Genomic DNA, 25,789 nt, shown 5'->3' with positions numbered 1-25,789 from the left:
AGCAGCATCCCTGGCCTCTGCCCACTAGATGCCAGTAGCGCCTTCTCTCCCCGGCCCCGTTCCCTAGTTGTGGTGGCCGAAAATGTCTCCAGACATTACCAAATGTCCTCCAGGGGCCAAAATTGCCACTACCCCCAAGCTGAAAACCACTGTTCTATTCTAACCCCTCTTTATACTGATTATATAATATCATGTCATTAAATAACTCTCAGAAATATAATTGTAATGGCTATAATACATTTTATTGAATATGAAATTAGTGCTACACCTTAAGTGTTACTTTTGATTATTTTATAAAGAAAAATCTATATTTGAGAACTTAAAACAATCAGGTGCTTTGGAATCTATCCCTTTGGTGTATATTAGACATAAAAGTAAACGTTGTCAATGAAATAACAAGCAGGGGGTGTTTTATGTTGCAGAGACAATCACCTTCCTGCTTTCAAACGTGCTGCTATTGTCACGTGGTCTACTTTAGAAGATAAAATGAAGGAGACTGTCAGCAACGAGTTTCTTAAACAGTGAAGAGTTTATTTGATTACTGTATACAGACATAGCCTAAGTCACATCAAAGAAAATATAATTGCATGCATATATATCTGAAAATGAAAACAGACTCATTAGTCAAATTTTTTTAAATTCAGAATTCTATTATTTTCTTAAAATGTCTAATAAATCAAAATTTACTAAAGCTTTGGTTTTGGTTTTGTTCCTTTTAAAATACATACTTCAATATATATTAAAAGCTAGTATTTTGCTATTCCTACTTACATCATTCACTAAATATTTAGGTGCCTATTCTCCTATTTACCTCTTTAGGAAAGATATAAAAATTAAGGTCTGCATTCCTGAGGAAATTATTTTAGGGACAAGATATTTATACACAAAAGCCCTAAGAATAAGAACAGATAGTGTAAAGCAACTAGTAAGGTGTTTTGTATAATTCACATTAAAGAAAAACGTATACAGACACTTACACACATCAAAGTTAAGGAAGATAGTGAAATTCATTTGATAGGCATGTCTATATAAACAATTTGTTGCAAATTTTGCATTTGAAGAGTCCGCATGAAAAAATCACAGTATGCATAGACTAGAGGCAAAATATAGCAGACAAAAACATCCCAGAGATGTTTAGGTTGTCAAACTTTTACTATTTTCCCAAATCTTTCTAGGGTTGGGGGAAAAACTGATGCACTTCTAATTAAAAACTGAGAATTAGAGACATGATGTAATTGCCCAAGATCACACAGCTACACCCTCTATCCATGAATTTGTGACTATTCTATTATTCCTTCTCCCTAAAAAACATAATTTCCCACATATTCCATCAAGTTTTAAATTAATTGTGCTTGGTTTATATCTACCAAGAGATGGTTTACTTGTTACCATAAAAATGGAATTGAAAATACATCTGGCTAAATTAATCCAAAAAGAACAGTGGATTTTGTTGGGTTTATAGACAATGTGTATTTAAGCGACTATACATTTTCAACCTTTTCTTTGGGTGCACTTTGGAAGTGATGTGCCTTTTAATAACCTACGTTGCACATCATGGTTGCAATCCAAGTGAATAGCATCACAACAAAATGATGTAGCACACACATGTTGCTGAGGGCTGCAATGTTAGCACAGTTACTACCAGATCAAACGTCTCTGGAGAGCAGAGCCACTACGTCTTCCAACGTGAAGAAATTCAGCACTTTTTTTAAGTTGTGAGCCTTCATTTTGCTTCATTGTTGGGCTTTTTCAGTTGATCTTGTGTTGTTTCTTCACCTTTCTTTTTCACATCTAAAAGGATAAATAATTTTCATTCATATATAGAATATATTGATATATATTTCACATTATATTGGAATAAAACAGTTGTTTTTTTTTCTTTATGCAGTCTAGTCATTTCCTACTTGATTAGGACACATTTTCCCTAAATCCAGATATGGAAACTACTGAAAGAAAAGAGATACCAGTAAGTTGGGGGATCTACGTTCTCCTAATTACCTTTCTCTCTTATTGTCCAAAATTACTATGTGCCAGGCAGTCTTCTAAGATATTATTACAATCTCTCATTACAGATTAGTCCTTTGAAGTACAAACAGGTTAAGTGACTCACCCAAAGTCACAGAACTAGGTAGTAACAGAGCCACAATTTGGACACAGGCTGACTGGCTCCATAGTCCACACAATTCCTCATCTCCCTATGCTGAATCACACTCTCTCCAGCTTCCCCACTTTTTCCTCCTCCTTTGCTCTTAGAAGATGATCACACTTTCTACTTCACAGGAAATAAAAATCAAGGCCATCAGATAAGAACTGCCTCAACTTTCTGCCATCAAACTTCTAAAACCCCCTGTGGTCGGCACCGATTCCTTCTGCCCTCCCTCCTAGAACAATGGAAGACGACGTGCTACTTAGGACTAGCTAGATAATTTATGGGAGCCCCGTGCAAAGTGAAAACACAGCATCCCTTATTCAAAACACATGGAAAATTTCAAGATGGCCACAGTAGACTATTAAACCAAGTGTGAGTCTCTTCCGAGCCCAGAGCCTTGTGCAACTACACTGGTTGCACAGCTTTGGAGCTGGCCCTGGTGCTGCTTACCCTATCTGAGTCTAATTCCTTCATGAACCAGGATCCTATCCATTTCTGCCTCATCAGGAAGCTGACTCTAATGATCATGCCCTCTCTCCATTTCATCTGACTTTCCCTCTTTCTCTTGGTTCCCTCATTTCCTCAAGTCACTACCATCTTCAAACTAACAAGCAAAGACCTTCTTTCAACGGCAATTCTTCCACTTATTGTCTTTTCCTTTGTCCTTTAAAATGTATCATCTTTCATTATCTCCATTTAAAAATAAAACGGTTAAGTCTCTACTACTTCTCGAAAACTGCTCTTACCAAAATCATCAATGGCATCTGAAGATAAATCTGATGAACTCTATTCAGTTCTTCAACTTTCATTCATGAAATATTTATTAAGCATATATTATGTACCAAGCAGTGAAAAAAATATGCATTCCAGCTCTCAGGGAACTTCTAGTGAAGGAAATGGACAATAAACAAAATAAACAAAATGTGTGGCAAGTGAGAAGTGATACGTGCTATGGAGAAAATTAAAGAATATGAATTGTGAAGTCTTGGGGCCTGGAGGTTGCAATTTTAGATAGGGTTGTCTGGGAATACCTCGTGGAGAAGGAGGCATGTGAGTAAAGACCTGAGGAGGTGATGGAGGGACCCCCTAGCTATGTGGATAAAAGAGAGAAGAGTATTCCTAGGAGAAGGAACAGAAAAGCCCAAGGCAGCAACGTGCAGGAAGGAACTGCGGGCGAGACAGTGTGGAGAATAAAAGAGTGGAAGAAGGGGTCAGATTGGTATCAAAGGACGAGATCTTTTAGGTGAAAAATGGCAGATTTCTGGACCAATTCTGAAAGTAGAGCTGAAAATATTTGCTGATGAATTAGATGGAGAGTTGAGAGAAGAGAGGAGATGAAGATGATTCCAAAGTTTTTGGCTTTAGCCACTGGACAAATGAAATTGCCATTCGCCAAGATGGTGAAGATGCAGGAAGAGCAGTTTTCAGGGACAATATCTGGAGTTCATTTTAGTATCCATCAAGTTTGAGATTCCTGTTAGATGTCCAAGTAGAGATGTCAAGTAGGCAATTAAACACGTGAGTGTGAAGTTCAGAGGAGCTTGAGGCTAAAGATGGCAAATGAGTGAGTTATCAGAAGGATGATCATTATCCCAGTGAGATTGGATAATATCACAAGAAAGGGAGTGTTGACAGAGAGGATGTCCAAAGACTGAGTTCTAGTACCAGCCAATTCATTAAAAGATAGAGGAAATAAAAAAACAAAAGTGTGAAGAGCAGCCAGTGAGGCAAGAAGAAAACCAGGAGAGTAGGGTGTCCTGGAAGCTGAGGGAAGAAAAGTGTTGAGAAGAAGGGACAATCAATCATGATAAAACTGCTAAGAGATCCTGTAAGATGAGAACTAAGAATTGGCCACTGAATTCAGCAGAGACGTCACTTATGATCCTGAAGTAGCAGTGGGGTGGTGCAGTGGGATGAAAGCCCTATATTAGGGTTAGAGAAAAAAATGGGACAGAGGATTTGGAGGCAGAAAAATAGTCTTTTGAAGAGCTTTGCTACAAAACAGTAGCTGGAAGGAGAATTGGGATCAAGAGAGGGTTTGAATCTTAGCAATCACACTCAATTGCCTTCTGATTAGTATGGCAGGTGCTTAATAAGTGTTTACTGAAACAACTCCCTCAGGAAAATGGTCTTGGTAATAAATGGTACGCAAAGCACTAAATTATTTCCAGAATGATTTCAGCAGCATTTGCCACCATAGGTTCTAAGCAAGCTACCCACATAGCATTAGAGCTTTCAGAGAAGAGCTGTCAGCTACGCTTTCTCTAAGTTGGTCTAATGAGGAGACGGTGATATGAAGGCGCCTTAAGTAGTCTTCTTGCTATGAAGTCAATTAGAAACTCAGGATAATGATTAGATGAAGACTAGCAGGAGATCATCTTTTGACGACCTAGTATCTTGCTCAGGACTATCAGCTAAAATATGAAATGTAGGTCCAAACACCTCTTATACCAGTCTCATTTTTTGCTTTAAAATATGAAATTGGATATTTAGAAATATACTGAAAGATGATTGGAGATTAAAGGAAACAATAAACTCAAAGAAGTTATGATTGTTGCTAACTTTGTATTGTAATGTTAATAAAAGGAAAACAGTAGTCAAACAAAGAAGTTATCTTATTTATAAAATCAAGCAATTTCTAGGATATTTATCATTATTATTATTATTCCGCCTTCTGCACTTGTCAATTGTTTTTCATTATAATTGAGTATATTTTCAGTATATTTCCCAAACATCATTTCTCTGAGTATACAACATCAAATTTTCCTTTCAAACCTGTTTCCTTTCAAATGTGGAAAAGCTTTGTACAACATTTGTTTATCTCATTTTCGCGGCCATAATTAGTAAGAACTTTTGGAAAGGTAAGAAAATGCTGGTTCCTAAATTATCTGTGTTGATTCTGTTTTCCTTATGTATAGCTTTGAAATGATTGTCTTTATATATATATATAGGTGGTAACCTGTGTTATTTTATATAAAGATCACATGCAGAATGCAATGATGTATCCTTTAGGCAATACACCACTTGAATTATTTACTGAACTATGCTTTTAAATTAATATAGGTTTAAAACATGCCATATCGAATAGTCTTTTTTTTCACATTTTTCTATTTCCATTATCATGTTCTCTTCGTGTCAGTTGCTTTTTCCACTTCTTGTGAGAACATGAGGTACAGTACAACATTTTCAGAGTGCCTCACAGAACAATAACTCTAAGATGCTTCTTCAAAGATGGCCAAATAAATGAGAGAAGGAAGTGCCGTGTGTCCTATCCTTAGAGGTATGTAGGCACAAGGGCATGGTAAAGTCTTTGTAACAAAGGATCTGAGAAGTCCTTGTTTATAAAGGAAACATTCTGAGAAGTGTAAAAAGCCAATTACATTTACATCAGTAATTCCGAACTTATGTGACCACAGCACCCTCTTCTGTATGTGACACATTAACATCCAGAAGAATTTCCATGAAATATTCGTCGAGAAAAGTTGGTATAATGAGAAAGATGAAAGCCCTGGAGCCAGAGATCTTATCGTCACCCAAGTTTGTGAGCTGGGCGAGTCACCTAATGTGCTTGGGGCTTAGTCATGGTAACATCTATATTTTGAAAGGCTGGATCTTCTAAAGGTCCTTCTCCTTCTTACATTTGTGTTTCCATAGGTATTAAAAGTCTACTCATGTGGCTTGTCAGTTATGGGGTAATTTCATTTGCACTGTTTTCTCCTCTATCATATAAAAGATATTTCGAAACTACAAATTCAAATATTCCAAAATGTACATCTCCAAATATCTTTTTTATTGTTCCCCCAGAACTATATATCCAGCTGCTTAACCAACATGTCCATTTGGACGTCATAAGCATCTCCTGGGCATCTCAAATGGAATATGGAGGAAGCAGAAATCACTCCTTTAACTCTCAAAATTCCCCCTCCTCCAGGCTGGCCCTTCTCAGTATATGGCACCACCATAAACTCTATTGCTTTAAGAATTATCCTCCATTTCCCTTCTTCATTATCTGTAGTCATCTCCACCACATCCAATTCATCAGCAAGTCCCATTGATTCTGCCTACAAAACATACCCCAAATTCATCTACCTTTCTCCATCTTTTATACCTATTGAAACTTTCATTTCTCACTGGACTATGGCAACAGTCCCCATGGGCAAAGGTTAACAAAACCCTTTCCCCTTCTCTAAAGAAATTTGAAATTCAGGTTAATTTTCTAGCTCTGTTACCCTGGAACCTGATTAAGGTGGAATGTCATCCTGGTTACTAAGCTTACGGAAAAAAGGATCCAAATGGTCAAATACAACTGTACAGAGAGAAACTATATAGGAACTATAAATACCACGTAAGAAACCATAGGGTTAGGCTTCCATGAATGCAACGACTCTGTAACTGCGCATGTCTCTTGCAGGGAAGCTACTTTGAAGGATTTGTTACAAAGTATTAGCTCCCATGAGACACAGGGCTTCTAACTCATTGCCTCCATTGATGCAGATCTTGTCTACCTGCAGCTGAGTTTTCACTTAGTGCTGAGGTGGGGGTGGCACAGAGACTAGCCCCCAGGACTGCTATATGGATTGCTGCAAGGACTCCCATGGAAGAAGACTTTGAGAGGCTGTCCTTCTGGTCTGCTGTGTTTTCAACCTGTATACTTCTGAGTAGATTGGTGCCCATGGGGTCTTGTGAGTCCGAATGTTTAATTTGGCCTCAAAAGATTTCCTAACAGGAGTTGCACCTCTTAATTCAACTATTTCCACGATTTCTCTTCTACAATCTATTCTCCACATAACAGATAAAGTGAACATTCAAACATATATGTCACTCTCCTTCTGAAAAGCCTCACATTTAGAATAAAATTCTATTCATTCATCTAGGTTTCTAAAACCATAAAAGATCTAGCCCTTGTTTATTTCTCCATCATTGTGTACCACTCTCCCTCTCACCCACTGCCTGCAAGTCATAGGATTTTGTTTCTTGGTCCCGTTCCTCTTCTTCCACTCTAAGAATTTTTTACTAACTGCTCCTTCTGCAAAGAACGCTCTTAGCTCTGATCTGCATGTGCCTGGATCATTCAGTGGCTATTCAAAATATATCACTGTCAGTTGTCAGATTTCAATTAGGGCTTTTCTAATTTCTTGATCTAATATAGCCATCCAGTAGCTCTCTACCATAGCATCTTATTTTAATTCTCTGATAGAACATATCTTGGTTGACTTCTATATTTATTTGTTTACAATCTAACTCTCCCATTGGAATATAAGATCCATGACAGCAAGAATTCATATCTGTCTTATTCACCACCATACTGCTGGTTTTGAGAATGGTGCTTAGCGCTTAGTGGGTGCTAAGTTGAATGATGGATCAAATGAATAGTAAATGATAGTGGGAGTTAAGAAAAGGACCTTTGTGACATTCACAGTTTCCTGGGCTGCCATCCTTTGTCACCTCTTGCTGATATGTTATAAGGCATCATTGTCCTCCTTACTATGGTTACCAATCAATAAGAGATAGATTAAGGCAGATTATGAACAAGGAAAATTTTGGATGGGTTAATTTCATGCGGGATTCAAGACGTTTGAGATCCTAGATTTCTTCCCACCTGAGAATATCAAAAAACAAAAACAAAGGAAGATAGATCTGAGGTAAACTTGCAGATCTTTCCCAGAATTTGTATTTTTAAATGACAAAAACATTGAAACCATAATGCCTGAGACAGACAGCTTTCCATTTTTACTAACAATTGGAAACTATTCATTTTAAAATTCTCAATAATATTTGTACTTAGCTAATGAAAAAGAAGATACGCATTAAAGCTACTTATTTATAGCTTTGTTAATAAAGCATCGTCTAAGCCATCTACCTATGTAACTTATTGCCTTTTGCATATTCTTCAACATCTGGTGTTATATGTTGATCCACTTTTAACATTTTGAGTTTCTTATTTAATACTTTGACTCTTTCAAAATTATTTAAAGAAAATCATAAAAATAGGAACAATGTTCTTTCAGATAATGGTGTCTTTAGTGAACAAAACAAAATGGAGAAGACTGACTGCTAACTCTCCCACTGTGGACTTGTTCTCTTTTGCTTAACTAAGTAATGTCAACAAGCATTATATGTAGGGTATATAAACTTAAATAGTCCTGTGATACTGGCAAGTAACTTATCTTCTCTACCTCGAAAGTTGAGGATGGCCTTTCAACAGCAACATCATGTTCTGATAACCACATTACATTTTCAAAATTAAAAGGTCAAAAACATTACACGTTTTTATTTCTTTTCTTCCTTTTATTTCTTCCATCTTTTCTTTCACCTTATAGTAGTTTATGTGTATGTGTATTTTTTTTACTATTACTTGTAGTGAGTATGAGAAATGCAGTTACCTCTGGAAAAAGGTGAGGTAGCCACAGGACTCCAGGATTTAGCCACTGTCCTGGCCTAACAAGGATGTATGTGTTTCATAGGGCTCAAACCAGGAACATTTATGACTTTACCAGGTAATAAACAATGTCCTGAGGCAAAGAACCAAGAGCCCTCCTCTAGGGCTCACATGAAAGGGTATATGTGCATGGGAAGCTTCCAGCTCTCTCTTGCCTCATTGCCACCAGGAATAAATTGCTACATACTCATTGGAGTCCTTCTTGAAGTCTAAAATGGGGCACAAGGCATAGGTATTTTGGTAATGACTTGGAATTAAAGTTATCTTTAACCTCTAAGAATATTTTTAAATGAAAGGACTCTTTTCACACTTTGTTGAAAGTATTGTTATTTATTTTCAGAAGACTAAACTCTGGGAGCTCTGTGAACTGTATGTAAGCAATGAGGAGAACGACCCAAGATTGTTCTTCATTGGTTTGACAGCTCTCCTTTTTCCTTAATTCGACTTTTTCTACTGGTTGAAGAATGATCATCTTTTATACAAATACTCACCTTAAAGATCTCATCTCTAGTTGATAATAAACTTCTTAGATACGAGAAACAGAAGGGCTTGTAGAATACCACAGTGAAGCAGAAGCTTCCAAAGAGATTTGTCAACGGATGGCAGAAGAAAACTTACTTAATTTCTGAGTGCTTTTTGGTAAATTTTGTAAGCACATTGAGCAAAGGGATCATATTTACTCACTTTTGTATTCCCAATCACCAGCTCTGTGCATGACCACACACATCCAACGAATAAACAAATGTTGTGTTTCCATATACATACCGTGAGATAAAAAGATGAAATTGTTTGCTTTCAGAAATCCACTTAGCCTTAAACAAAAGCTGAGAGGTTTTAGCAAACAAGTAAGGAAAAAAAGAGCACTTTTAACTAGATAACAGGGTGACTGATCCAGAGGCGAGGATTGATTAAGACGAGGTAAGTGCTGCTGATTTTATGAGCATTTTGCATGTTACCTTCCTTCATGGAGAGAGCCTCCAGTCTGTGGGGCAACTCTGAGGTTCCGCCTGTCGCAGCTGAGCCCTGGATGTCTGGTACAGCATTCCGGCGGCCTGTCCTTGCTGAAGATGCAAAATTGTTGACCATAGGCTCCACATCAGTCATTTCCGGTGAATCTGTCCTCATAGCAACATCTACAAATAGAATGTGCACATGAAGAAGATGATCAGCCTACTCAAGGTATATATTCACAAAGGTGGTTGAAAGGCACGACTAGATCAAAAACACAACAGGCTCGAGAGTTCATCACACTCTGCATCTCTGTCTACTGTTACGGTCCTGGAACTTCCATTCGCACATTCACACGTTCGCTAACAGAGCAGGAAGTTCTTGGTGTGAGCCAAATTGCTATAAATAACCCATGAGCGGAATGAGTCACTTGGATGCTGCAGGGTGCAGTAATCTCTTGCCTTTTGTTCTGCTTTTCTAAGGTTGGATCAGCCACACTAGGGCTTGGAGGAAATGAAAACTGACTCATTTGGCCACTCCCGGAGAGGCTCTGCCTGCTAGTATTTGCTTGTAGTGCTTGTTCAGGCTGAAACCAAATCACTGTAATTTGCAGGGACCAAACAAAATACACTCTGTTCCTACTCTTTAGAAATAAGGAAGTTTCTCTCAAAGGCTTTTTTCCCCAGTGAGAGCTGTGTATTTCTATCTGTTCTGGTCTCAGACCTAATTTTCAATAGCCTCATGTTCATGTTTGGGAGAGCAGAACCTGTTTTACCTTTTCTTGCCTTCAAGTGGACATGGTAATCACTAGTGCTTTCCTAAGCATCCTCTATCTTCCTAGTAATTGTCTCTGTTATGAGAGAATTCTCAAGAGGTCATTCCCTATACCGGGAGGGAGGTAGCAGATTTTAAATTTGAAAGGACCATATTGTCCAACCTTCCCGACCCAGACAGTAAAGGGATGCATTAACATAACACAGCAGGTGTGTGTACAACAGTTTTTCCCAAGTTCAGACAGTACTTCTTCTGCCATTATCATAATTGCTCCTACTCCTCTCCAGAACAGGTTCCTCTTTTTATTAGTACATAATCCTTAGTGGTGCATATGCGTGCGTGTGCATGCGTGTGTGTGTGTGTTTATGCGTAGTGGGTGGTATCCAGTTCACAGAATAATATTTTCAGTTGTTCTTTAGATGAGCGTAATTCTAAATGGTTTTAAGCCACAGCAGAGCATACTGCCTATCTCACATCTCACGTAGGTTTGGCCTTTCACCTCCCACCTTCTTATTTCTCTCTTTCTGAGTGATCAGCATTGAGAGGATTTGGCATGGATTAGAAGGAACGATTCTCATTCTTTTTTTCCCACTTTTTCCTCAAATCTTGCCTGTACTCCTTCATTCGCATTTATTTCTCGCATTACCCTTTCCAATCAGTGACTCAAATATAGTTCTATTCTTATTTTATTAAGGTCCTGGAGCCTGCTTAAAAAAGCACTTGGAATCAATGCAAAAAGTATTTATTTAACACCAACTCTGTGCAAAGTACAGTGCTAGTTACTGTGGGATTTGCCATAATAAGTAAGGACTTCCTCTGCCTCAACTGGAGACCTTGGAAGGCTGCATGCCAGGCAGCTCCCCCCATGCACAGAGGAGGGAGTGGGCAATTCCAAAAGAGAAAATGGGCCCAACTGCCCAGGGAACACAGTTTTTGAGTGGGGTCCCAGAGAATGAGTAAGCAGATGCTGGTAAAAGGCTGCTCTCCGACTACGCACTTCTCATCTTTGCCCTTTTCCAACTGCTTTTGGACACAAAGCATTCATAGATTTCCAAAGGAGCACAAAGACTCTCCAAGTTCACAAAAGCCCAAGAACTGAATTTGCACCAGTGGGAAAAATGATACAACTTTGAGGTTCATATGGTCTGCCTGCACTCCTACCGTCTCAGAGTGAATACAGCCTGTTGTACAGAAGGGTTTAAATGCAAGACTTAAGAAGTTGGTTCCCCTTTTAATGAGACAGTGGTTTTAAAATGTCAAGTGACTTTTGATGACATCAATAGAAAGGAGAGAAGGGGAAGTTAACTCTGACCAACGTGGTCACCGTAGAAAAGACTTTATATCCCTCTGCCAAGTACATGGACTGGAACATAGTTGCCTAATAAATTCAGTTAATAAATGTTGAATCAATACCTGATACCTATAAATTATTAGCAGGCAAGCACAGTCAGTTTAGGTGCTTTTAATTATTAATATCCTCAATACGGACTGAAAGTTCAATTATTAAATATTAAAATGAATTTGTTATGTTAACATTAAAATAGCTTTGGAGGCAGGCTGTAGACCAATGGTAAATACAATGTCTTGCAGGTGTGGGCAACACTGATTGCCATACGCAGAGCAGTAGTTAATGCAAAAATTCTTACAGAACGACCCTCATCCAGGGCATCTGGCCAGTTATTCTCTTCAGACACTGGCCCTCTCTGGAAGGGAGTCATAAACATTCAACTGTGAACAGTCTTGCCAACCTGAAGTCAGTTACACACAATTCATCAGCTTCCCCTTGTGCAAAGATGGAATCCTCTGACACTTTAAATAGACCAGATGCTATACTTCTAACTTATTGGACTGATTCTCTTTTGCCATTTTTATTCTTGACAAGAGGAAAAATTAAGCCCTTTATCCTCTAGACTTATTTTCTTTGCCTAAGATTATTATTGAGAGTGATGTATCTTTGATGAAAAATAGTCCCGTAATTACTCTTCCAATGTAAATGTAACTTAAAGCAGTAGCTTAAGAATGGACACTTTAAATTGCATGCTTCTGTTTCAGAAAATTTTATAATTTACATATACTTATCTGTCTTATAAAGGAAAAATGCAGCTGCGATACAAACTAATAGAATTATTTTTACTATCAAAATTTATACATTAAATGTTACCGTATCCATCAAAGCAATTACTTTAGGAAGCTACACGTTTATTTCACCTCTCAAAATATTTTTGTGACTCCATCAGTGCAACTCACTTTATACTTACATATATGATGGTAGAATAACACTGTATTTAAAATACAACATTATGTTTTACAGTAAACTGTTTTCAATTAAAAAACGTATGTCCTATTTGATCACCCATCTCTTTGTACTAAGAATGAATTCAAGTTAGTTTTGAAGCCTCCTTAAGCAATTTAGATTTGCATATATTCAAAAGAAAATTATTTCAAGGGAAGATTTCAGAGCAGAGCTTTGAGCACTGATAAAATTACTGAATTACATTAGCAGACTCTAGGATGACCGCCCTTAAATCAGTCCTCGTGTTTGTTAAGCAGTCCATATGGACCAATGGAAAGTTTGGTCACCTAAAAGGGAGCATTCCTGAAGTTGAATCCTGCATTGCCTTCTAATAGACTTGCAGCTTCCAGCAAGACATTTACCTCCTCTGTTAATTAAGTTTCCACATTTATCAAAAGTAGGATTAATATTACCTATTCTACTACCTTGGAATCAAGCAAACTAATGGATATAAATGTGCTTGCTTAACAGCTACAGAAATGACATTTGTTTAGAAATTAGTCATATTAACTTATAGGCACTATAATAGATTATCATTATAAATATCATTTATTCTGTTAAACTGTGGTATTGATGTGGCTCTAGAGATAACTTCTAATGTCATGAGTTATAAAGACAAAAGAGATTAACACAGATACATTGCCAGAAACTTGGTGTTTAAAAAAAAACAGTGTGTAAAAAAATCATTTAAAAAAATCACTTACAACCTCCCTGCCTGCCACACACACACGCACGACCACACAAATGCCTCACAGCTGGCTCCCTTTCTGCAACATCTCTTCCAGATAAGCCACCCGTCACAGAAGACCACAGCTCCTTTACACCATTCATCGAAGTCTCTCCCTAAAGGTGAACTTTCCATTTACTTTCAGGAACAAACCACGTTGAAGTGTTTCTTTAATAATTACAATGGGATTGAAAGTCTCAAAAACAGTTCTTAATCTGAGTAACAATATAATGACATGACACATAATGAGGAAAGAAGAGTCACAAAATATGCGAGAGAACTCTACTTTCCCTGTAGGCTCGCCCTGACCGCCATTTAAAACGGTGTCGCCTCCCTGTGGCTCCTGATTCTCCGTGCCTGGCTCTCCTTTCCCCTGGCACTTAGCAGCCTTGACATGCATTAGAACTTAGTATGATTGCCCTCAGTGTTTACTGTCTGTCCTCCTCCACAAAGGCAGAGGTTTTCTAGGCCGTTTCATGGATATTTTCAGAGCGCTAAAAGCTCTGCCTGGCACCCAGTGGGCACTCTAAACAATTTGTTTACTAAACAGTTATCTTTCCTTTTTTTTCAAAATGAATTCTTTTCTATTTGCATATGAAAATATGTGCTCATTGTTGGAAAAAAAATGACAATTCTGAAAGACATAAAATAGAAAAAACAAATTGCCTTATATCCCATTAACTGGTGACAGCACTGTTATAACTCTGGTGCATATCCTTCCAGCATTTTTTCAGTGCTCACATACACAAGCGTATCCAATATATATCTTACATGTGAATATTTCAAAGCTAGATAATACTTATTTGATACCACTGTATTATATCTTAAAAATACAATATGTTCAGGCCAAGATAATTCTAATCTTTTTTTTTTATTACTGAGGTAACATCGATTTAAAACATTATATAAATTTCAGGTGTACATCACTATATTTCAATTTATGTGTAAACTACATTGGGTTCACCACTCAAAGACTAATTGCCATCCATCACCACATCCATGTACCCTTTTACCCCTTTCGCCCTACCACCTCCCCGTAAATTTTTAGTGAAAGTTTTGTAAAAAGAAAATTTTCTAGAAAGCGAACATTTCAGGGTCTATGCCAAATATGTAAAATATGCATAGTCAAAAAGCCAAATGCAATGGCGAAAGTAAGAAACATGGCTGAGGACTGAAACCCTTCACAAACCTTTCCTTAATTAAACTGGATAAATCCAGTTGACATATACGTGAGATGCTTTTTAAGATGTGTGCAAGTTTAACAGTTCCAGTGATGTATTTTTCTTCTATTTCACCAATTTAAAGAAAAATTCTTTGGGATGTCTCTGAGTCCTTTTTTGAAAGGATTTAATTTCCATCTTTTTTTTTTGTTCCAATTGCGAAAAGGGGGAAAATGAGACTTTTCAAGCTCTGATTTGCTTTCTAAGTTCTCTTCAGTACTTTATTTTTCTTTGCAGAGGAAGTAATCATTTTAGTGTTTCATCAAGCACAAAATTCAATCAAAATCACAGTAGCAAAAATTTAAAAGTAGTTTTGAGGATTTTCTGGGTCATCATATAGGCGAAAAGCTCCCAACCAAATACAATAACTTCAGAAGGAAATGTCATACCATTGAAATATTTTTGTCCATCAAAGTATGTATTGATATTAACCTACAATTAAGTTAACAGAAGTGAAATTATTTATACAGATACATTTAACTTTTACAAAAACCTTTTGTAAAAATCAGAAATTGTTGCTACAGTTATTTAATATTATATAACTTCAATAGAAAAAAAGATTTCATGAAAAATATCTAAAATATATTCAATTGACATAACAAATGAAAAAAGAAGCTCAAAACCAGTATACATATAATATTAATTTTAAAAATATATGCACAGGAAAACATAGTAGGGAAAATACACCAAAATTTTAAGAGTAGTTCTTTCACGATAGTGTTCTTGTAAATGATTTCTATTTTCTTCTTTGAACTTTATTGAATTCTTCAAATATTCTGTAATGAAGATTTTTATAATATGAAAAATGGCATAAACATTTGTAGAGCACACAATGTTTTAAAGCACTTTAATAAGAATTAGCTCACGTGATTCTGTACTGCGTTGAAGTCTTTACTATCTTTATTTTAAAGTGAGGAAACTGATGATCACAGAACTGAAGTAGTTTGGCTAAAGCAACCCAGCTAGCAAGTGACAGAGTTAATACCAGAGCCCGCTTCATCTGAGACCTCATGCATTGCTCCTTGTATCACATCTGACCAAATATCTGTTGAAAAAAGACAATCTTAATTCAACAGATTGTTTTTAAACATCTACTATATCCTTCACTCAGTACCAGATTCCGGAGAAATAGTGCCAAATAAGACTAAACACTGTGATGGACACAGTGGGGACACAGAAAAAGCCTAATACGTGGTCTTCACTCTGAAAGTGTGTGATGGAATTGTACAGATGAAATACATGCATGTTAAAGGGAATGTAAAAATAGAAGTCAACATATGCTATATTAAAATAAGCGGTATAAATGAAAAATGCTATAGAAATGTAGAAGAAAAATGGTTACTGAATTTGGGGACTACTAAGAGAGATTTCACAGAAGCTGTAGAACTCATATTGGGGCCTAACATTTGGGAGGGATTCATACAGGTAGAAAGAAAAGGAAAAGGCCTACCAAACCAGAGAAATATCTTAAGCTAAATCAAGAAGATGGGAGTGTAAAAGGGAGGTTCCAAGTTAAGGAAAAGGAAACATCTGGCTGGAATGGAATGTTATGTCATATAGAGTTGGAAAATAAGTTGGACCATAGTCTTAACTAGAACCCAAGTTACAACGAAAATGAACATCATTAAAAAGGAGATTGGTGGCACAGCAGTTAAGTTCTCACATTCTGCTTCAGCGGCCCTGGGTTCGCAGGTTTGGATCCCTTGTGCAGACCACTTGTGCAGCCATACTATGGCAGGCGTCCCACATATATACAGTAGAGGAAGATAGGCACAGATGTTAGGTCAGGGCCAGTCTTCCTCTGCAAAATGAGGAGGATTGGTGTGGATGTTTGCTCAGGGCTAAGCTTCCTCAAAAAAAAAAAAGAAAGAAAGAAAAAGGAGATTGTATTTTTTCCTGTGAGCACTGAGGAACATGAACATTTCTAAGTCATATAGTAAAGGTGATTATAAGATGCATTGTCTGAAAACAGAGACTGAGGTGAAGGAGCGCCTTTAGAAGGATCAAAAGGGAAGTTTGGGAAGTAAATCCACCGTAATAAGAGTCATAGCTGATTATAAAATTTATATGTAAATAGCTTCTTATTTAAAAAAGGAATAAAAAGAAAAAAGGACTTACACTATCAGACCTGAAGGCTCATTATAAAGCTTGAGGATAAACATTTTCAGATATGAAGATTCATCACAGAGTATTAGTTATTAAGATAGTGTGATATCCTTCAAGGATAGGCAAATAGAAAAACAGAATAAAACAGAGACATATGGTCCCTTTATGTGTGACAAATGGTGTAACTACTGATGTGGTCACTGATTGCCCTCCCCAATGAGGATAAGCATCCAATCCATTGAAGGCCTCAATAGAAGAAAAGGCTGAGTGAGGAAGAATTTGCTCTCTCTGCCTGTCTTCCAGCTGGGACATTCAGACTCAGGTTGGACTGGAACTCACGCTCAGCTCTCCTGCTTCTCAGGCCTTCAGACTTGGAATAGAACTATGCCGTCCACTCTCCCGGGTCTCCTGCTTGCTGACTGCAGATCTGGGGCTTTCTCAGTCTCTACAACAGCATGAGCCAATTCCTTATACTAGATAAATATATATCTAGATCTAATAGATCTCATATATCTATTAAATATATATTTATCTATTATAAATATAATTATCTATATTTATATAATATACACATATTATATCTAGTAGATATATATTTATCTGTTATATAGAATTGGCTTATATATCCCATTGGTTCTGTTTCTCTGGAGAATCCTGATTAGCATATTGGTGGCATAATTGTCATTCTTTGTGGTGTGTGGAGAGCCTTATTTTCTGGCTTATTTTGAGGATTTATCATTTTGGTATTCTGCAACGGCATTACAGGTGCCTAGGTACTTTTTGTTTATCCTCCTTAGGATTTCTTAGGATTCTTGAATTTGAGACTTTAATCAATTCTGGAAAATTCTCAGGTATTATCTCTTTGGATATTGCCTTTTATCCTTTCTCTATTATTTCCTTGAGAATTCCAATTAGACATATGAGATAGACATGCTCATTCAATTGACCTTGTCTCTCAACCTTTCCTTCATATTTTTCTGTGTCCATCCAGGCTCTAAATTGGCCTATCTCTTGTCTTTCTGTGCTGCATTCTGCATAACGTCTTCAGATCTTCTTCCAGTTCACTAATTCTCTCTTAATCTCTGTCTAATCTGCTGCACAAACTATGCATCACTTTAATTTCTAATTATTTTGTTTTTCATTTCCAGACAATCTGTTTGGCTCTTTTCCAAGTCTGCTTCATTGTATTATACTATCTTATTCCTTAGGCATATGTAATTTAAATATCTTCGTTTATTCTTTTCAAATATATTAAGCCTATTTTGGGGGGGGGGGATTTTTTTGGCTGAGGAAGATTGGCCCTGAGCTAACATTTGTTGCCAATCTTCCTCTTTTTGCTTGAGGAAGATTGGTTCTGAGCTAATACCTGTACCAGTCTTCCTCTATTTTGCATGTGGGACACTGCCTCAGCATGGCTTGATGAGCACTGTGTAGGTCTGTGCCCAGGATCCAAACTCACAAACCCTGGGCCGCCAAAGCTGAGTGCATGAACTTAACCACTATGCCACCAGGCCAGACCCCTATTACACCTATTTTTTAGAATTCTGTGCAAATAATTCCAATATATGAATTCTTGGTAATCTGATTCTGTTATTTATTGTTTCTGCAGAATCTCTCTCATGTTGGCTTATTTCCTTGTACGTTTTATAGCTAGGGATTGTGAACTCATGTTTTTAAAAACTTTTTCTTTGGAATTATCTGAGACCTGGGTTAAAGTGTTTTCCTCTACATAGGCTCTGAATTTGCCTCTACTGGGTGCCTGGGGGCACCACCAAATTGGCTTGCTTTAAATTCTCAGCATGGACTTTTTCAGACTACAAGGACTACACAGTTGCAAATCTGTGAGGTTCTGCTTTTGGTAATAAACTATCGGGAGTGCCTTTTTCCCCTTTTCCACTCAAAGCAAGGCCAAGACTCACAAATATCCCTACTGTCTTTCTTTGAAGGCTGGGGTTTTGTCACATTACCTTTTGACTGAACACGTCACTCCTATCAGTGTAAACCTTATGCTGGGGACCCAATCTGACTTTTCACCCTGAGTGGGTCCTAAATTTCTTCCATTTCTCCACAAACATGGCTCTTTAAAAGAGGAGTTATGAATCACTAGGGAACCCAGGGAAGCCTTTGGGTGTAGCACTCACCTGCCTAGATTTGTGATTTCTCATTGTTCTGGGCTTATGAAGTATTCTCTTACTAATTTGCCAATATGAACATTCATTGAAAAAGAGTCGTGAAGATATTGTACCCTACACTTCAGTGTGCTGTGTACTAGGGCTTTGTAAAGAACATTAAGTCTTCCATAGTTCCAGAAAAGGAAGTTCTGGCTAAGGTTCAATGATTTCTTATTCAAGTAACAACAAGATATCTATTTCACTCAGTCACCAAAAACAGATGTGCAGTAACATAGTTGCATTATTCTTTAACAGAACTTATTTTAACTCACAGATCTCCATTTTTCCTTCACAGCAGAAAATAGTCTTGTGATTCAAAGCAAAATCATTCACTTCCACAATAAAATTTATTCTCTCTGGGGTAAATTTCCAACCAATTCATGATCATCCACAGGATTCATTCCTCCATGTGGTGGAAAGCCTAAAGTCAAGGCTCAATATTACGTGCTGCCCTGACATCTCGTAAAATTAGGAGGGCTTCAAATGGCCTAATCTTAAGTTTTCCACCCCATCATGCACCCATGGATAAGGTACCCTACCAAACAACGTGCCTTATCAGTGTGACCAAGAACGGTTCATGCTTATTCCTGAGTAGTGGTTTTCAGCTCCTTGCCAGTCTGTGGAATTATTCAAACAAGGCGATCACATCTTCTTGTGGGAACTAGGAGGTACCACACTCTTTTGTTACTATAAAGTCTGCCTCCCAAAGCCCTTGGTTTTTCCCTCTGTTCCTGTGTATAATCTCCATGTGATGTCTATGATGTCCTTCTCCCTGAGCTGTGAATATATGTGACTAATGAACTTCTGTGGAGCTCATCTGTCCAGTGTCAATGCTGTGTGTTTAGCCACCTCCATATCCCCAGGGCAGGAATCTCTCCCTCAACAATGAGGTGAATAGGAGGCAACAAAAACCATTGGTGTCACAAACCACATGACATGCCTGACCACAACTGAGGACACTTGGTTAGCTTTAATTAACTGCTCTTGGCTAACTTAACTAGTTCCACAATATGGTGAAGACTGCCTGAGATAGAACCACTAGTTGCTAGCAGGCTTGGGCTGTGCCCTGTGTGGTATTCTGTTGTCTTTGTCATCCATTGTCATCTCTTTCCACCCTAAAATGTTCTTGTCCTCAAGATGAGAATTGTTATTTGACTATACCCTGGCATAACCTGGTGCTGTCAAGCCTAGCCTGTCTTCGGCAGGCAGTCTCTGATGCTCCCACATGTAAAGGCTGTGAAAACACAGTGCCTGAACCAGTCAGTGCTTCAGTCTTGCTTACCAAGGGTCAGGTTAAGTCCCAGCATCTAGCCTGGTGACCATAACTGGCTTCTTGGGGAAGCTATACAGACTCTGTTTGTAACTGTGCACATCTAGGACAGACCCAGAGATAGCCCTTTGTGAGGTTTGTGGAAAGGAAGAAGACCACCATCCCACAGAGAATTAAGCATGGCATCCTGGTTGCTCTTATTCATGCAAGGGTAGTGACCTTTCTGGTCTCCTGTGCTTCTGCTTCCCTTGCTGCTGTTGCTTGCGCTCTCCTGACCCTCAAGGGTATTGAGGTGCACATCCATGGTGGCCTGTGGCCCAGGGGCTGATGGAAAAAAAAAAAAGAGTTGGGGGGAAGAAGGAGTATTTGGTACTCAACTGCTCTTCCAATGCAAAACCCATAGCCAATGCACCTAGGCTTTGCTTAGTACTGTGCTTACCAGCACACCAAAGGGCTAATCTTGCAAGCATGGGCCTTATGGCCTCCATCCATGTCATAGACAAAATGATTTTACTGTATGAGGACCCTGACTGCAGGAAAATTGGCATTCCCTGGAGGAAGAGGCAGCCACCTGCCAGAGAGGCCACCAATCTCCTGAATCTTTCCCCATAAACACCCAGAAGGTTGGCACCACAGGTCATTGTATAGACAGAAACTGAAAGCTGCAACTTTATGAGGCTAGAAACTCAAAATATTCTCCAGGAACTTGTACAGAGAAAAGAAAAAAAGGAAGCCTGCATGACAGAAAAGGTGGGGCTGTAGCAGAGGATGGTTTTGATCTATCAAGTCTAGGTGGTAGACCCAGCAATCTTCCAGTGTACCACTCTGCTATCTATGCCTTTGTTGTAACAATGACGCTAATCCTCAGGATTATACGGAAACACTCATGGCACCCTTGTGGAACCAGGAAGGAGTTAATTCGAACCCAACTTAAGCCCAGGGTCTCTAAATCATATAAATCAATCATTGCTATGGAAGAGACCCCTAACCTTGATGACATTGATTTGAGGCTTTCTGGAGGAAGAAACTTACAAATATGATAGGGATATAGAGGAACACTCCCCCACCCCTCACCAACATAAGATAAACCAAAAAAAAAATGGAAAGAAAGAAACCTGGAGGCAGGGAGATAAAACCAACAAAAACCAAGTTACAAGGGCTCATAATCTGACCCAACTGGAGATCCAAAATTTACTAAAAGAGTTTTATACATCCAATAATGAAAGGACACTGGTTGGCTTTTGTGCCTCTACAACACAGGTTCTGAATTAACTTCAGTATCAGCTGAAATTCACCAACTGGCAAAACTTCATGGCCTTGACATGTAAGGCTAACATTGCAGTTATGCCTGGGGATCCCACTAAATTTAAACATGGTATCCCCCATAATGGAGGATTTACTTAAGGGAATTACTGAATACAAAATAGAAGACAGGTATGCCTCACTCTAACTATCAGAACTCGTCTTGCTTAAATTCCCCATGGTAACAGCACTCCTTGCCCTAAAATATCCCATAGTGGGCATGGATGCTCTGACCCAATGAAAAATAAATGAAAATTAAATTGTCTTTGACATTTACAAATTGGCTTGACAAAATGAGAACCCGTGACCCATCCCCCACCTCATCCCCATAAAAATGGTTAACACGACTCAATGTAATTTAAAACAGGGTCCTCGAGGATTAAAACTTGTTATATAACTGGTAATGAGTGAAGGGTGATTAACTCTACTGCTTCTTCACTTAACAGCCCTATCTGGCCTGTTCTTAAACCTGGAACAAATGACTGCTGCCCCACAGTGAATTGCTGCAACAGTAACACCACGGTCCCAACCTTTTCAGCCTCTACAGCCAACAACCTAATTACTAAACTTGCTGACTCCATCCAATCAGCAACCGGTAAATATTTTGCTACTATAAATTTGACTAATACGTTCCATTTAATGCCTATGTCAACAGCCTCTGCACTACAGTTTGCCTTTACCACTAAAGGGAGACAATACATGTGGACAAGGCTACTCATGGGATGCCTCAGTAGTCTTGCCATTGTACACAATCTTTACAGGCAAGACCTTGACTATATCCCACTTTCTCCAGGGGCACAGGTATGCCATTACATTGATGACATCCTTCTCCAAGGAGATTTGGTTCACATACCACTAAAGACATACAAATATTCACAAAGTAGCTCAAAAAAGGGGATGGACCATTGTCCTACACATAGTGCAAGGCCCTGCCACCTCCATCAAATTCCTGAAAGTTACTTGGTCATCTGAAGGTTGCTCCATCCCTGACATTTTCAAGAAATAGATATTGACCCTCTCAGCACCCACAAGGTTAATACAAGTCCAACATCTTTTAATCCCTTTTGGGTTCTGGAGGTAACATATTCCTCATTTACAAATTTTACTTAATGTCACTGATGCTGTTATTTACAAATTAGCCCACCTTGTAGGAGGTCCCCTCCAACAAAAGGCTCTAGAAATCTGTCCAAATTGAAATCAACAAGAACTTCAGTTCGTGCCCTCAGACACCTCTTCACTGTAGAGGTTTCAGCACCTTCTCTCAGGGTTCCTGGAGTCTCCGGACCACCTCTGATGGTCATAAGTTGCCCATGGGCTCTGACGCAAGAAATTGCTTTTTTGGCCTTGTGGTATACAGCCTTAGAGTGGCAATTACTGGCTACAGACCGGGCTCTTCTGGAAATGGAGGCTTTCACAAACCTTGAGACTGTGACCCTCTGTACCCAGCTATCTACTATGCTTTGAGTTATTGAAGCAGCACTGCAAGAGCTTGGCATAGCTCCTGAAGCCTCCTTGCTATAGGATGGAATCAAACGTGGGCATGTTCCACCTGTAGGAGGGAGTGGCTTCCCCTGTCCTCAGTCCCTTGACAGACGCCACAGTGCTGGAAGAGGTCATCCCTCTCCCAGAGCCCCTGATTACCTAAGGAGCCCCTTGGGATCAACTGAATGAACGGCAATAGGAGTTCATATACTTTACTAACGATATCATCACCATCGTAAGTGATGGCTTTCAGTGGAGAACTGCTGCGTTTCATCCCTTAACCAGAATGTCCCTCATAAAAGAGAGAACTCAAGGGTCAGCATAATTGATACACTGCAGACAACTGACAATCAGCCCCATCTGTACATTTACACAGATTCTTAGACCATTACTTAAGAGTTGCCCCCTTTTGGGTAAGAACTTTGGGAATCTCTTGCTTCATAGATACAAAACATATAAATCAAGGTAATATATTTCTCTACATATACCAAGGCCATGATACAAGGCCTCACCAGGATACTCCTTAACCCTTTCAGAGTTCTACAATCTACTCATAGTGACCAAACCACTCATTTTACTTCTCAGAATATACAGTGCTGGGCTCTTGAAGAAAGCATTCACTTAAACTCCCACCTCCCCTATAGGACACAGGCAGCCAGCTCCAGGCAGCCAGTATAATTGAGGCTTATTTAGGGACTCCATTTAAGCCACAAAATGGAAAATTCACCCCAACCCCTTGGGGATACCCACTCCCTACACCCATGCCACAGAGACCTTTCAATTGCCTTTATTGTCTATAAATGGTGACACCTCTGAAGTTCATATTTTTGATGACAACCTCACCATGTAGCCGTCTCCCTCCTAGTCAGATGCTTTCTTTGCTCCCTAAAAGTCTCTGTCATCATCAAGATTTAAATCGATGTCAAGGCATCAAGGGGTCAATTGTGCCATAAGGCTAAAAATTAAGGATTGGTAGGATGTGCTGCCTTGACATTTGATAAAATAAGGCCTCGAATGGCTTAACCCAAGCTCCCCTCCCTACTCTGCTCCCACGAATAAGGTCCCTTCACCAAACAACCCTCCTTATCAAAGGCACCAGACATGATTCCTGCTCATCTCTGAGTAGTAGGTTTCAGTTCCCTGCCTGCCTGCAAAATTATTCAAACAAACCAATCATGTCTTCCCACAGCAACCAAAAGGCACGTCATCCTCTTAACACTACAAAGCCTGCCTCCCTCAGCCCTGGTTGTCACTCTGTTCCCAAGTGCATCCCCTGTGTGGCCCTGCATGGTGTCCTCCTCCTCAAGGTTGTGGGTATAAACTGCTGTTGATCTCATCTGATCACACCTGTCCAGGGTCAGGTGTCGTGTGTTTAGCCATCTCCATGGTGGGACTCCCTCCTTCACCAATGGGTTGAAAGGCGGGTGATTAAAATGCCCTATCACAATTACCACTTTCCTTTCTCTCTTGAAATTGAGCCTTAAGTATAGAGAGGACAAAGCATCAGGTTCACATATGTCCTGTGTCCATGCTGACCTTCACTGAGTTGCAACATGCCCTGTTTTGTCATTGTGCACTGGGATCCACTGTTGTTGTCTCAATATAACCATAACCTCAGGAGGAGGTATATGCATCTGCACTGACTTTGTTCCAACCTTAGGATATTTAGGGTTCATGGTCTATTTAAACCATTCTGTGCCCTTCTGGAGGTCATCTCAGTCTCTCTCCTGCACCCCTCTGAGGGTCTGGGGACTCCATGAGGTGTCCATTGCTTCCTTTCTAGGGTTATACTAGACGTAGAGCTTCTTTAAGATGCTCAGATTCCCTGAAAACGAAAGCATAGTCCTCTCTATACTTGGATTGCCTACCTCATTCAAATTTCTAATGCTTAATCCCCCTCCAGCTCAACTCAGTGAGCTGGGGTCCTGGGCACCTTCCCAGAGACTCAGACAATGTCTGGGGCCTCATGATATCTTTCATTCTTCTCCCACCACAGCCAATGATTCAATTCTCTTCCCAGAAACACAAAAACTCTTATGTCGTCATATACTTCCTTCCCATTCTAAGGTTTGGTCTCAGTTCTCCAGTCTCAGATCAAAACATCTTTTCTCTCATAATGTCAGGTATTTCCAGAGACAACTTTGACTTTCAAGACTATGGCTCTGTTCACCACAAATCAGAAACTTCAGTGAACTCTTGTTCTAGATTATGTGTACCATTCTTTGGGAAACAGTGTCCACAGAAAGCATTAAAGGAAGTGTAAAGGAGTAAAGAAATCTTAGTTGATAATTAAAATAATTATCAGCTATACACTTTAAAACAGGTATTCTTAATTGAGCCCTTACTTAGCGAGGTAGTACATTGCTTTATATACATTATTTTACTTAATCCTTACCACAAATGTCAGAGATGGAGAGGTGGGGTTATCTCCATAACTCAAATGAGACAACTTGAATTGAATCTTTCAGATACCAGGAACTTGCTTTAAATTAGGATTTAAGCCTTATTATATGTGATTACAAAACATAGGCTTTTAGTCATTTCATTATGCTGCCTCCCTTCTAGAGTCATAGACCCTTATATATTTAGAAGAGATTATAATAGCATAGAAATACCAAGAATTATAAAGTTAAGGACCCAGAAGCTACCTAAAACTCACCTACTATACCATTTACCATATGCATGAATTATTTCATAAGGAACAGTTTCTTTCTTTGAACCACATATTCTCCAGTGTTGAACCAAACTCAAAGCATTGCTCAAGCAATTCATCTGATATGAAACTTTAACTCAATTTTGAATCTTAAAAATGAAAATCTTATGATTGAAATAATATGCACAACTTTGAACAAAAATTACTTTTTTATTGTCTTGGTAATTTTCACTAACTGTTACACAATACACGTAT

General features: G+C 38.7%; 1 protein-coding gene across 9 annotated transcripts in view; it reads right to left on the bottom strand.

Moving 5' to 3' along the window:
* Positions 1-510: 510 nt before the first annotated feature.
* The window catches only part of PKIB (cAMP-dependent protein kinase inhibitor beta), a 98,907-nt gene continuing 73,628 nt past the window's right edge, over positions 511-25,789 (bottom strand). For 5 of the 9 annotated variants that reach the window (XM_070556924.1, XM_070556918.1, XM_070556925.1 and 2 more), the window contains 2 exons: positions 9,545-9,721; positions 511-1,791 (listed from right to left, as the gene is read on the bottom strand). In XM_070556924.1, coding sequence (XP_070413025.1) covers positions 1,724-1,791; positions 9,545-9,713 — 237 coding nt within the window. In that variant the 5' untranslated portion in view covers positions 9,714-9,721 and the 3' untranslated portion in view covers positions 511-1,723. Of the gene's footprint in view, positions 1,792-9,544; positions 9,722-20,316; positions 20,422-25,789 lie in introns of all 9 variants that reach the window. The other 4 variants (XM_070556921.1, XM_070556919.1, XM_070556922.1 and 1 more) reach the window with 1 other exon arrangement.

This window comes from Equus przewalskii, chromosome 9, assembly GCF_037783145.1.
Source record: "Equus przewalskii isolate Varuska chromosome 9, EquPr2, whole genome shotgun sequence".
In the NCBI taxonomy this organism is placed as follows: Eukaryota; Metazoa; Chordata; class Mammalia; order Perissodactyla; family Equidae; genus Equus; species Equus przewalskii.
Note: the sequence above shows the minus strand (reverse complement) of the source record. Positions and strands in the feature narration are given on the sequence as shown.